Source organism: Spermophilus citellus (assembly GCF_964194105.1).
Source record: "Spermophilus citellus genome assembly, chromosome: 8".
NCBI classification, from domain to species: domain Eukaryota; kingdom Metazoa; phylum Chordata; class Mammalia; order Rodentia; family Sciuridae; genus Spermophilus; species Spermophilus citellus.
In genome coordinates, this window is record NC_138189.1 from 15,435,700 (window position 1) to 15,449,375 (window position 13,676).

The 13,676-nt window shown below is 36.0% G+C and overlaps 1 protein-coding gene across 12 annotated transcripts in view; it reads right to left on the minus strand.

Annotated features, from left to right (window-relative positions):
* KCNIP4 (potassium voltage-gated channel interacting protein 4) overlaps nt 1-13,676 on the minus strand; it is a 1,084,026-nt gene that overhangs the window by 47,219 nt on the left and 1,023,131 nt on the right. For 8 of the 12 annotated variants that reach the window (XM_081303516.1, XM_081303515.1, XM_081303514.1 and 5 more), the window contains one exon: nt 12,864-12,899. The exons of the other annotated variants lie outside the window; for them this stretch is intronic. In XM_081303516.1, the coding sequence (XP_081159642.1) occupies nt 12,864-12,899 (36 nt within the window). The remainder of the gene's footprint in view (nt 1-12,863; nt 12,900-13,676) is intronic. 12 annotated transcript variants of the gene reach the window in all.

The window sequence follows — 13,676 nt, forward strand, 5'->3', positions numbered from 1 at the left end:
GTTTACGAACTACTCAGCCTATAATGTGACAGCTGGGGTTGTGGGTTGCAAGAAAGAGGCAAAGAGACAAATTAGTTTCCTTTATGACACATTAAAGTTCTAAATACCCGAGGACACATAAGTGAAGATGGAGAGCCAACAATCAGAAATGAATCTGGAACTTAAGGAAGAGGTCTAGTCTTATAGCTGTAGGTTCCTTTAGCACATAGTCATACACATCTCCCAAGGAAATCATAATAAAATAAAATTTAAAAAAACCCAGAAAGTTGAATGCAAAGCTTTGGGGAAATGCAACATTAAAGGATGGGAATAGGATGAGTGGTTCATGAAGGAGACTGGAAGGAGTAGTCAGAGAGGTACCAAGAGAAGCAATAGATTATAATGTTAAAGAGACTCAGGAAGACCATTTGAGGAGCTCAAGGCCTTCACCCCCATACTCAACAGAAACTTCAATTAGATGCAGAGAAACCATAAGGAGAATTAAAAGCATAGACTCTGGAACCAAGCTTGTGGGTTTGCACCCAGGCTCTACCAATAACACTAGCTGTGTGACCTTGGAAAAGTTTTTTAACTTCTCAGTGACTTGGTTGTCTCATTTGTAAAGTAAGACTAACAAATAATCGTATCCCATCCCCCAAAATTAGCACAATGATAACATTGACCAGCATCAATGTTAAACCTCTAAAACCTTAACAATAAGCATTGTATAAATGTTCCATATTTAAATCAAGCAATTAATGATTGTGATGACTAGAAAGTATTCAATAGATTTGTAAATAAATGGTAATTTTGATACACCCACAAATGAGTACAAGGAAATCAGGGAACTTTCAATAACATTAGTGCATTACATCAGCATCAGTACTCTGATTATAATAGTGTTCTATTATTTCACAAGATGTTACCATTGGTAGAAATAGGTATGGGGATCTCTTGGCACCATTTCTTACAACTACTTGTGAATCTACAAGAAATTTTTTAAAGAAAATTTAATTAAAAAATAAAATCCACATTTTCCCATGCAAAGGAAGTGGAGCATCTTTTTTCTTTATACTGGAAAAAATGTTAATATATGTATATTAATCAGGTGCCATCTATGTACTGAACTCAGTTCTAGAAGCCGAGCAAGTCGTAGTGATAAGATGTGACTGGCAAAACTCCTCTGTCAAATGAGAGAATAAGATGGTTCTATTGCAAGTTCATTGCTGGTCTCAGGAGAATTTTTAAAGCAGGCAGGCTTCCAACTGGCCACGGTGGATGAATGGCCACTCTATCATGGCAAAGGAACAGGGCTTTCAAATCAGGTGAAAAGTGTCCTCAGTGATTCTCACACCAAGTTGTTGTTCCCCCCACCCCCTTCAGAAGGTAATCAATATTGGAAGATAATCATCGGCTGGCCCCAGAGTTGGGTTTTGTCATGTGGGTATTGGATTAGTTGAAAGCTGGCATCCCCCAAAATCTCCAAACCCTAATTCCTGGAACATGTAAATGTTGCCTTAGAAGTGAGGGAAATGTATTTGTGAATGTGCTTAATTAAAAGACCTGGAAAGAAGGAGGCATTTTAGTCAGTGTTATTGTTGTGACCAAAAGGACCCAATAAGAACAATGATGAGGAGGAGAGTGGCTCATGGTTTCAGAGGTTCAGTCCATGGCCAGCAGACTCCATAGCTCTGGACGCTGAGGTAAGGCACAACATTGTGTCTGAGTGAGTTGATTAAGACATGGCAACAGGAAGCACAGAGACAGTGAGTTCCATTCACCATGGACAAAGTATGAACCTCAAGGTCCTATCCCCAGTTACCTACTTCATCCAGTCATACCCTATCTGCCTATAGTTATCACGATGTTAAACCATATTAGAGGGTTTATCCAATGATTAGGCTAAGGCTCTCATAACCTAATCATTTCACTCTCAACCTTCTTGCATTGTCTCAGGAGCTTTTGGGGTGCACTTCATGTTTAAACCATAACAGCAGGTTATCCTGGATTATCTCAGTAAGCCCTCAATAACATCACACTGTCCTTATGAGACAGAGGCAGAGAGAAAAATTTGAAGACACTGACCTTGAACATTGGAGTGATGTGGTTACAAGACTAAGAATGTAACTTCCATCGGAAGCTGGAAGACGTAGAACAGGTTCCACCATCAAGCCTTGGGAGGGAGTCTGGCTCCAATGACACCTTGATTCTTGGCAGAGTGACTTAGGACTTTGGCCCCTTTTGGCCTCCAGATTTAGAGAATAAATTTATGCTATTTAAACCACCGAGTTGGCAGAATTTTGCTATAGTAGACTTAGGAAACTAAAACAGGCCTGATTGTAGAACAGAGTTGAGAAATTGAGGATGTTCAAAGAGAGCTCGGCCCTACAGTCTGGACTCCTGTGGAACTGGTAGGACCAAGACAGCGCTGCTGACACCACAGGTGTGATTTGTAAAGTCAGTGAGTAGGAGGAAGTGGGATTTAGAGCTCAGGATATTTGAATGGATAGAAAGTTGTGGTCAACAGGACGAGACTTTAAGATATCAGGAGTTAGGAAATTTCAGTTAATAATGAGGTCCAAGTTCTGTCCAGTATAGTGAAAAGGGTGAAAATAAGATAATGTCTTTAAATAAATTTAAGAGACACTGAAGCTCAGGTGGGTGACTTCCTTATGGACTAGTGAAAACAGATTTTTAAAGCCAGGGCTCAGAGAGGCCGTACTTCTGGCTCTCTGAAGCTCAGTTCTGCTCAGCAGTCTTGGCTGTAGGAAGAGCCAGTCCTTCATTCCACATGGAATGGGAATAGCTCTCCACTCCAGTACTGTCATTCTCCCTGGCCACAGGGCTAGGCCAGCCATGCAGGCCTGTCCAGGAACAGTTCTCCAATCCCCCGGTTCATGTGCATCGTGTGACCAAAGCAAGATCCTTCCTTGCTGGAGCTCCCAGAGCTGAGAAAGGGAGCACGGAGAGACAGCACCTGCTGCTCCTGCTGGCTCTTCACCTAGCTGTGTGGTGCAGTGTGTTTTCCTGCCTTCCCCAGGTATGTGAGCCAGCTGACCTTTCACACGTCCAGCTTAGGATACATGGAATTGAGTTTTTGTTATAGGTACTAAAAAATAATTACTGATATTTAATTGTTTACTTACCATTTTTCTTTACAGAAAAACTACAAAGGAATAAATGTAGTCTTTTGTCTCTCTTGTTGGTGTGTTCTGGAGATAACAACCAGGTTAATGAGGGAGAGTCCCTATTTTTCTTAGATATTATTTCAATCTCCAACCCCAGGCACAAGATAGGAATAGTAATTTGTTTTATATACTTTATCTTCCCAACAAATAAGATATGATCCTTAGAGTGCTGTTTCAAAGATAAGCAAGAAGCTGAAATCCTGAAACAAACAAACTCCAAATTAATCAGCAATAACATTTGCAATTGTAAGAAAATTTAATTTCACACTTGTTCTTACTCATTCGAATCAAATCTATTCACCAAATTGCTATTAAACCTATACAATAATACAGGCCCAAATAAGTGAATAAGAGACAATTTGAGTTGATGTCCAGTTTCGAACTAATCATTACATTATATGATGAATGACTGCATCTTAGAGAAGCAAAAACTAGTAGAACTGAGCAAGGCAGTGAGAATATAGTAGTGAAAAAGGAAGGCCCAGTCCCTGCCCCACCTCTTGGTGCCTATCAGGGAACTCTAAAGCATCTGAGGGTCTATCCTCCCCACTCTGTATTCTGTAGGGATAAAACTCACAAGTAACACCAGTGTTCTAGAACAGTGCAAGCCTATCTTTTCTGAATAGGCTCATTATTTTTGTGCTAACTACTTTAAAATAGAATTTCTATTCAGTTCAACATTCAAATAAGTGAAAATTAATCCATAATATTAGTTTGCTTGAATTGGAAGAGCTTATCATGTTTAAGTGCCTCATTTTTAATATGGGGAAGCTGAGGCAAGGGATATTAAATGATCTGCTCCGGGTCATAGCTGGACAGAGAATAATTTTGACTCTTATCCCAGTGTGTTTATTTGACTTAGCTACATTGTGAATGACAAAAATAAATGAAGAGTTCAGTTATCTTCAACCATATAGTCAATAGGTTTGCCTAATAGTGCTGAGAAAACTGGAAATCCACATGTAACAAAATGGAATTAAACCTCTATCTCTCACAATGCACAAAATTCAACTCAAAGTGGATCAAGGACCCAGGAATAAAACCAGAAACCTTGCACCTAATGGAAGAAAAAGTAGGTCCAAATCTCCATTTCTTAAAACCTTTTTAACTTTCTTAAAAAGACTCCTGTAGCTCAAGAATTAAAACCAAGAATCAATAAATGAGATGGATTCAAACTAAAAAACTTCTCAGCAAAAGAAACAATCAGTGAGGTGAAGAGAGAGCCTACAGAATGGGAGCAAATCTTTACCACAAGCACATCAGATAGAGCACTAATCTCTAGGATATATAAAGCACTCAAAAAACTGAACACCAAAAACCAAATAACCCAATCAATAAATGGGCCAAAGACCTGAACAGACACTTCTCAGATATACAATTAGTCAATCAAATATGTGAAAAAAAATGTTCAATATCTCTAGCAATTAGAGAAATGCAAGTCAAAACTCTAAGATTTCATCTCACTCCAGTCAGAATGGCAGCTAATAAGAATATCAACAACAGGGGCTGGGGATGTGGCTCAACCGGTAACACACTCGCCTGACATGCGTGGGGCGCTGGGTTCAATCCTCAGCATTACAAAATAAAATAAAGATGTTGTGTCCACCGAAAACTGAAAAATAAATATTAAAGATTTCTCTCTCTCTCTCTCTCTCTCTCTCTCTCTCTCTCTCTCTCTCTCTCTCCCTCCCTCCCTCCCTCCCTCCCTCCCTCTTTAAAAAAAAAAGAATATAAACAACAATAAGTATTGGCGAGGATGTGAGGAAAAAGGCACACTCATACATTGCTGATGGGACTGAAAATTGGTGCAGCCAATCTGGAAAGCAATATGGAGAATACTAGGAATATTAGGAATGGAACCACCTTTGACCCAGCTACCCCACTCCTCTGTTTATATCCAAAGGACTTAAAAACAGCATACTACAGGACACAGCCATATTAATGTTTATAGCAGCACAATTCACAATAGCTAAATTGTGGAACCAAACTAGATGTCCTTCAGTAGATGAATGGATAGGGAAACTTTGGTATATATACACAATGGAACATTACTCAGCATTAAAAGAGAATAAAATCATAGCATTTGCAGGTAAATGGATAAAGTTGGAGAATATAAAGCTAAGTGAAGCAAGCCAATCCCAAAAAACCAAAGGCCAAATGTTTTCTTTGATATGAGGATGCTGACTCATAATGGCCATGGGTGGGGGCATGGGATGAATGGAGGAACTTTAGATAAGGCAAAGGGGAGGGAGCGGAAGAGAGGGGGCAAGGAGGTAGGAATGATGGTGGAATGAGTTGACATCATTACCCTAAGTACATGTATGATGACAGGAATGGTGTGCAAATACTTGCGTACAATCAGTGACTGGAAAAATTGTGCTGTATATGTGTAATATGGAATGAATTGCATTCTGCCATCATGTATAACACATTAGAATAAATAAGTAATTTAATAAAAAAAGATCTATGATCCAGAAAAAAAAATTAATGAAGAAATGCACTATCAGGTTAAACTACTCTTTCTTTCTCCCTCAGACAACTGTATCAGAGTGGGAGTAATATTTTTTATGTCCATGGTTAGTAGACTACTTAAATATCCAAATGAGGATAATCATTCTACAAGATTGATACTCTCACCATAGAAGCACTTTAAAGGAAAAATATCCTCCTTCCTTTTCTTCCCTCCTTCTCTCCCTCATTCTCTGCCACCCCCCCCACTTCTTTCTTGAATTCTTTCATTGCACAAACAATCATGCAATTCCTAAAAGTTATTGAATATGAGGTTTGTAAGCTGGGCACTAGGGATATAAAAATGCATAATCTTTGTTTTCAGTGTGTTCACAGTTCAGTGGAGAGGAAGGATGGACACTTCACCCTTAGGAAGCAGTGTGGGGTGGTCTCATGGAAGGAACACTGTCATCTTACTGGGGAGAGGTGATGAAGATGTGGGAGGCTGGGAAGGATGCACAGGGGAGAAAGTGCTCCAGGTTTGTTGGGAAGTGGTTAGATTTTGAGGTGTGCATGGCATTCCTGGGTAGGAAATTACCAAGTGCAAAGCTCAATAGCATTTTCTGTAGTTTCTCTTCTGCTCTTTCCCCATAATCTGGGAATATGTATCATGAGGAAGAAACATATTTTGGCAGAGAGCAAACAGGGTTAGACTACTCTCCTATCATTTGTTTCTGGCCTGGAAGGCAGGGTTAACAAAGATCCCATATCAAGAGAGAATCAGGATAGGGGAGAAGTAGGAGTAAGTCGAGATGGGCCAAGCAAGTGGAGTCCATGAGGCCAGAGAGGTAGGTGACCAATTCTTAATGGTGTAAAGACACTCTGCTTCCTCTGTGGAACAATACCTAACCCTCCCACTGTCTCTGCCACCCTTCCCTTCCTCCCTTCTCTCCTTCCTTCTTTTCTGTTCTGTGTGTTTCTTTGATCACTGTTGCCAATCCTGGGAACAGATTTGCGATCCACTTACTTCTCAGTCCTATGTAGAAACCGCTTAGGAAGTTGTACTAGTTCCCAATGGAGAAAAGAACACTGCTCAAGACCAGTTATCTAGGCTGACCTGTGTAGTCAGATCACAATACGTTTATTTGATAACATGTACATTTCTTAAGATATCCTAGTCATAAGCAGATTTTAGCCTATTTCAGAGCACAAGTGGGATACTTTACATTTATTTATTGTGAATTTCAGAAGCATTTGTTAAAAAAGTCCAGACTTTGGCTGTTTTTTACAAACAAAATAACAATAAAGCATAGAGTAGAATTAGCAACTTTGAATTGTATTTCAATAATGTATAAATTAGTTTTGTGGTTAGAAACAGAAGAAAACTTTTTCACAAAATAAGGAAAATCATAACCACCATCAACAAATTTATCTTGGTAAGTGTCCATCCTGTTCACTTGTGAATGTTACAAAAGTTTAAAAGGCCAATTCTTGCTCATCTATAAGGTATATTGTGTATTACTAATGTCTGGCCATTGAACAGAAATTCAAGTATTTTCCTTGCAAGGACATTTTTCAGTGCCTGGTTTGCCAGAAGAGGTGCCATTTGTTGGAGAGGAAACTCTTATTTAATTAGAAATTAGGAGCCCTAGACCAGTTCTTTATTTTCCACTTATGTATTATGTGGCCTTGGACAGTTCCCTTACTATCACAGCATCTCTTTCATCAACATTGGCTTATTAAAATATACTCCATCTACCACCCATACCTGTTTTGCAGGCTTAAGAAGCTATATTCATGGAAGTTGTTTGTAAGGGCAATCATTCACAGTTACAGAGTTTCAGGGACCTTTTTCCAGAGACCCACTTATTGTGCAGTTGTCAAAATGTTAATGTACAGGTAGGCAGTTTACATACCTGCAGCTGAAAATGGTCAAACTGTAATATCTATCTTTCTCCATGTCTTTCTTATGTCTGGAAAGGCAGTTTTCACATTTCATGTAATAATGGGATTCACATCTATAAATTTCATTTAAAATGCCTTTATCTCCCAACCAATTTGCTACCAGTAGCTTATTTTTTGATACTTTTATTCAGATAAAAAGAGTTTATTTGAGCACTTTTGAATTGCTGAGAATGCTATAAAAGAGTATTAAATGCTATATTATATTTATAATGTTTTTTAAAGATTTTCTTTTTTGCCTGCATTTTAATTTTCTTTTTATAGGTTTTCTCCTGCTCATCTTCTATGGATTTTATTTGGCAGCACTATTAAAGCAGTGCTCAATGAGAAATCTTTGTGGAATGAAGTTAGATAAGTATGTATCTATATGTACAGGAACATCTTTAACTTTTAGTGTAAGACTATTAGGTAGCGATTAATTTACTACCCAATTTGTAATTACTGTTGAATCAAAAATCACTGTTCATAATACTAAACATACTTTATTGATTATTGAGCATTTAGGTGATTAGTAGTTTTATAAATGTTAGCTATGGCTACTTTTATATTTACAGTAACCTAAATGCTAAAAAATAATTTACTTTTGTTCCCAGCATAATTTGTTTTTAATGGAAATTCTCACATGGAATTATTTGTTTTCTTTTAAAAGTAACTGTGTATTTTTTAATGAGATAACTCTGCATACCCAATTATATTTTCTTACTTATGAAAGATTAACTATCTGGGGATATCATCTTGGGGCATTCATTAAATAATAGTTATTTTCCCTATATTTAAAATAGCTTTACTATACAATTCTCCCAAAGTGGTTTATATTTCCATTAAACATTTTTCACTTGCTATTGCAATAATTTATTTGTTTATGTTAATAAACTCTGTGGGGAAAGAAACTTTTTTCATGTAATGTCATTATTATATTCCTGAATCTAGCATAGAGCCTAACAAGTAACAAATTAGAAAATGTTTTTAATTATTAATGAAGGAATCATAAACTACAAGTGATCAAGGAACCGATGTGAAAAATAAAATAAAATAAAAGTCATTCACAGTGGTCAACTAAAAAAAAAAAAAAAGGAACCGATGTGCATATAAAGACATAAAGGTATATAATTCATATAGTCGTGAGAATGTCATCTGAAATACAGAACTCTGAATACCTCAGAAAAAATGTTGAACATATTTTCCAGGACATATAATGTTTGCTTTTCTTCTGTTTCGTGGGGGCTACCTCAGATCCCAATCAGCAACTATTCTTCCCAAAGAAGCTGGATGTTGTCTAGATCATCATTGTAGTGTGTTGTGGAGGATGAACAGAGAACACACAGGAACCAGGTTCTCTGAGACAGATTCAGTGGTAAGAATATAGATAATGGTGTCAGTCCTGGCACAGTACAACATGAAGGACTTCAGCATCTCATAGAGAATACTGAAGGAAAACAAGGACCATACATGATAGGGCTGAGCTGTCAAGAGTGGAAATATGTAGGTGATTTCATGAAATCATATTTAGCACTAAATATTGGGAGAGTTCGTTACACAGCAAAAGTTAACTTTTATAGACATTTGTAACTAGAAGTAGGTGCTATTGTAACAAAAGTTAATATATGTAACATTTGCTTTTGAATTATGAGGCAGGTAGAAACTGTAACAACAGCAAAGAAACAATCAAGTTTGGGAAAATGCTCAATAAATTCTTAACAGAAGTTGAAAAAAATTAATAAATTGTTACAATGACTAAAAAAAATTGGAAAAACAATTATCTGCTGTAACTTGGAGGGTAGACAATGTGTCCAGTGAACCTAGGGATTGTGACAAATTGGTTAATATTGAAAATGACATTTATTTTAGTTGTCTAAGAAAGAAGAAGGGGGTAGAAGAAGGAGGAAGAGGAGTAGGAGGTGGAGAAGGAGGAGGAGGAGGAAGAGGAGGAGGAGAAGTTAGTGGTGGAGGAGGAGGATGAAGAGGAGGAGGAGGAGGAGGAGAGAGATATCAGTCAAAGAAAGACGGTCTGTTTTGCAAGCATAATTTGGAGACAATAAGGAAACATCAGGATTTGCTGAGTTTGTCTTCGGCTAGAAGATACTCTTAAAGTAGATTCTGGGGCCAGATAAAAGAGACACATTATGTTCAGAGTGACAAATATAAGAATTACAGCAGATTTTTTTATAATAAGCAATTCAAGTTAGAAGACAATATAACAAAATCCTTAAAATATTGGAAGAAAAAAATCACACTAGAATCCTTCATCCAGTGAAAATATATATAAAACTCAAAGGCAAAATAAACATATTTTATATATCAAAAGCTGAAAGATATACCTGTACTATAAGTAATATTAAAATAAGTTATTCACAAGAAAAATGAGCCCACAGAAACCTGGGTATAGAGAAATAATGAAGACCAAAGAGAATGGTATCTACATAGGTACATAAAACACTTTTTATTTAGTTTTTAAAAAGAATAACTCACTATATAAAAACTATAAGGTGTTTTATTTATGTATGTGAAAATATATCATATCACTTGATGATAGAGAATAACAAATTAATGGTATTTTCTATAAACTAAATTATCCACTAAAATAACCTGAAAAAGCTTTAACATGATAGTTGATCTTCAGTGTCAAGTTGGTGAGTTATTAGGACCTGATATTTGATCAAACAGTATTATATCTGTTTATGTGAAGGTATTTTTTGAATTGGGTCAAATTTTAAATCATTAGATATTTAGTAAAGTTGACTGTTTTCCATAATGAGAGAGGACATCATTCAATCAATTCAAGGCTTTATGAAAAACATTGACTTCCCCAAAGAGAGAGGACTTTCTGTCAGCAAACACCCTTTGGATCTTGAACTCCAGAGTGTTCTCTGGGTCTCCAGTCTGCCAGCCTACCTTGCTAATAATGAACTTACTAAGGTTCAGTTTTGTTTGTCAATTCCTTTAAAATATTTTTTCTATATATGAATATATATATCTGTAAACATGCTATCGGTTCTTTCAGGATAACTCTTATACAACTATAGGCCTTACAATTAGATAGAATTCAGCAATAAAGATTAGTAAATTAATAAAAATTAAGAAAAAGAGAGGAAGAAGAGCAAATGGTAGGAAAAAAATACTTGATATATTTACAACCAACCCAAATTATCAGTAATCATCTCATATGCCAATCATATAAACACCACAATTAAAAGGCAAAGATTGACAGATCAATAAAAAAGCAACAAACTACATCCTACCAGTCTACTTTATACATAGAGACACAAATATATCCAAAGTAAAAGGATAGAAAAATTATAAATATAACAATGGTCAAAGGAATTTGAAGTAGCTAACGTTAGATAGAGTAGATCCCAAAACAAATGACACTTTGTATAATGAAAGTAGCCCTTTTATAATGACAAAGGGCTGAACTTTTGATCAATTCTTGATCAAGAACACATGATAATCTTAAATATTCACATGCCCAATAATATAATACACTATAGCTTCACCCACTTTGACCTCAATAATAAACTATTGGTGAAGATGGGGAGCACCTAAAATTCTTATGTATTTCTATGAAAATTAAAAATAGTAAAATCACTTCACAATATAGTTTGATAATATCTTAAAAAGTTAAACATATAATAACCCTATGTTACAGCATTGAACTTGTACACATTTACTCAAATAAAAAGATAGCAGATGTCTGTACAAAGTTTTCAAATGTTTACTAGCAATTAATGGAAAACAGGTTATAGGATATGCATACAAAGGAATGGTACTCAGCACTGCAAAGAAATAAACTAATGATACATGCAAATGACATGTGTGCATTTAAAATAATTAGTCTGACTAAAAAATCCTGTTTCTAATTTTATAAAATTTTATAAAATGCAAATTAGTCCATACTGAGAGAATCTCAAATCAGTGGTGGCTGAAGATAGGATTAGCAAGGAGGGGCCAGAGAAAGGTTAAAAGCATAAGGAAGATTTTAACTGTTTTCATTTTGTTGGTAATTTCATGGGTGGATATATTTATGTGTCAACCTCCAAAACTGTAAGGATGTGTTTATCAAGTATCAATCATATATCAATAAACTTGATAATGTTATACATTATTATATAAGTTATTATTGTATAACTCTACTTAGAAATAAACACAGGCAATAGTAAACTATATTGCCTAGGGATGCACAGGTTGGATATTGAATTATAAATCAAAGTTAGAAATGATCACCTTGAAGCTATCACACTGAATAACTCCAAGATGGATAGAAAGATATTTCATAAAGAACAACTTCTGGATTCTGGTAGAATTATATTTCTTGATCTTTGCATGGGTTTTATGAGTATTTGCCTTGCTAAAATTGGCTAAGTTGTGCATGTATTCATGTTGTATTGTTAAATAAGTTGGGACTATGTGCTTTAGTCATTCAGAGCAAAATTTTGCATGATATGATCTAACAAACAGTACTGGGCTGCACATTTTCTTAGTAGGCATCTAGTCTCTTAGGGTAGCTGGTTTTTATTTTCTTAAAATGTTCTTTAATAAACTGGGGAAAAAAGTGTTAGCAATTCTGTAGAAGACTTAAGACTGGTTTGGTTAACAGGGTTTCTTGGAAAGGCAGAAATTTGGTTGTAACTACATAAAAGTTCCCATTTTGTATTTGAGCGGGTAGAAGGGACCTTGGCAGCAATTTTCAGCTTAAAGGTGACCAGGATGAACTTTAACTTAACCAGTTGACTGTTATGATCTGTGCAAGAGCATAAAAATGGAAGAGACATTTCTTATGTTTGTGTCGAAAAGATGGTGACACTGAATTATTTTGGTGTTCATCATTGAATCATCAAAACAAGGGGCATATTGTTTGGGGAAGATAGACTAGAAGCAAGATCTTAGTTATGTGACTGTGGGCAAAGGACTATACTGTCTCTTCTCTGAAAACAGGCATCAATAACTACTCATGCTGTGACAGTGAAAATGAGTGGGTACAGAACTTTCAAACTATGTTTGAAGCACTTAGCATTAAATAATGTAGCAATTTGAATTCAACAATCTTAACAACTATATCCTAGTTTACATTGTATTTTTTGGAAGTTGTTTACTCATTTCCCATTTTATTTTCAGTAATGTAGCCTTTCCCTGTGTCACAGCTTTTGTATTCCTGACAAAGTGACTCAAGTCAGTATCTATAATTTGAAGTCCCTTTAAAGATTCATCTCTATTCTGTCTTTTGAATTGTACTCAACACAGCACATCAGTTTCATAAGTCTTCAAATTCATTGTTACATCATTGCTTACCATCTCTATAATAGCCTCTTCTATAACTTTGAGGATCTGTGGGTAAAATCAAAACAATACTGCTATAAAAAGTTAAAGGATATGACATTAAGAAAGCCCTTAGAGTGCTTGTCTATTTCAAGTATCCAATAAACATCAGCTCTTTTTCATGGTTTCTTACTTGTACTGGTGAAGTTATTTTTTTCATTTTTCACCATATGATTCAGAAACAACCCAGATCCCAACATTATAAAAGAAAATTGTATCAGCCTTTTAATTAATGTTCTCTAAATAAATGATGTGCATATATATAAGTGTGTATGTGTTTTAGTCCACTTTTTCATTGCTGTGACTGAAAAATCTGATGTGAGAAATTTTTAGAAGAGGAAAAGTTTATTTTAGGGGCTCACAGTTTCAGAGGTCTCAATCCATAAGACAGCCTGCTCCATTCCCTGGGGCTCCAGGTGAAACAGAACATCGTGTTGGAAGAGTGTGGCAGAAGGAAGCAGCTCACAGGATGATCAGAAGCAGAGAGAGAGAGAGAGACTCCACTTGCCAGATACAAATTATATACCCCAAAGCCACACCCTAATTTCCACTTCTTCTAGCTACATCATACCTGCCTTCAGCCACCACCCAGTTAATTCTATCAGGGGAATCGATTCACTGATTGGATTAAGGTTCTCGTAGCCTGATCATTTCTCTTCTAAACCTTCTTGCAGAGTCATACACAATATTTTGAGAGACACCGCACACCAAGCCATAACAGTGTGCATATTTCTACGAATAAAACTTTGAATTATCATCATACACATACATTATTAAAATCTATAA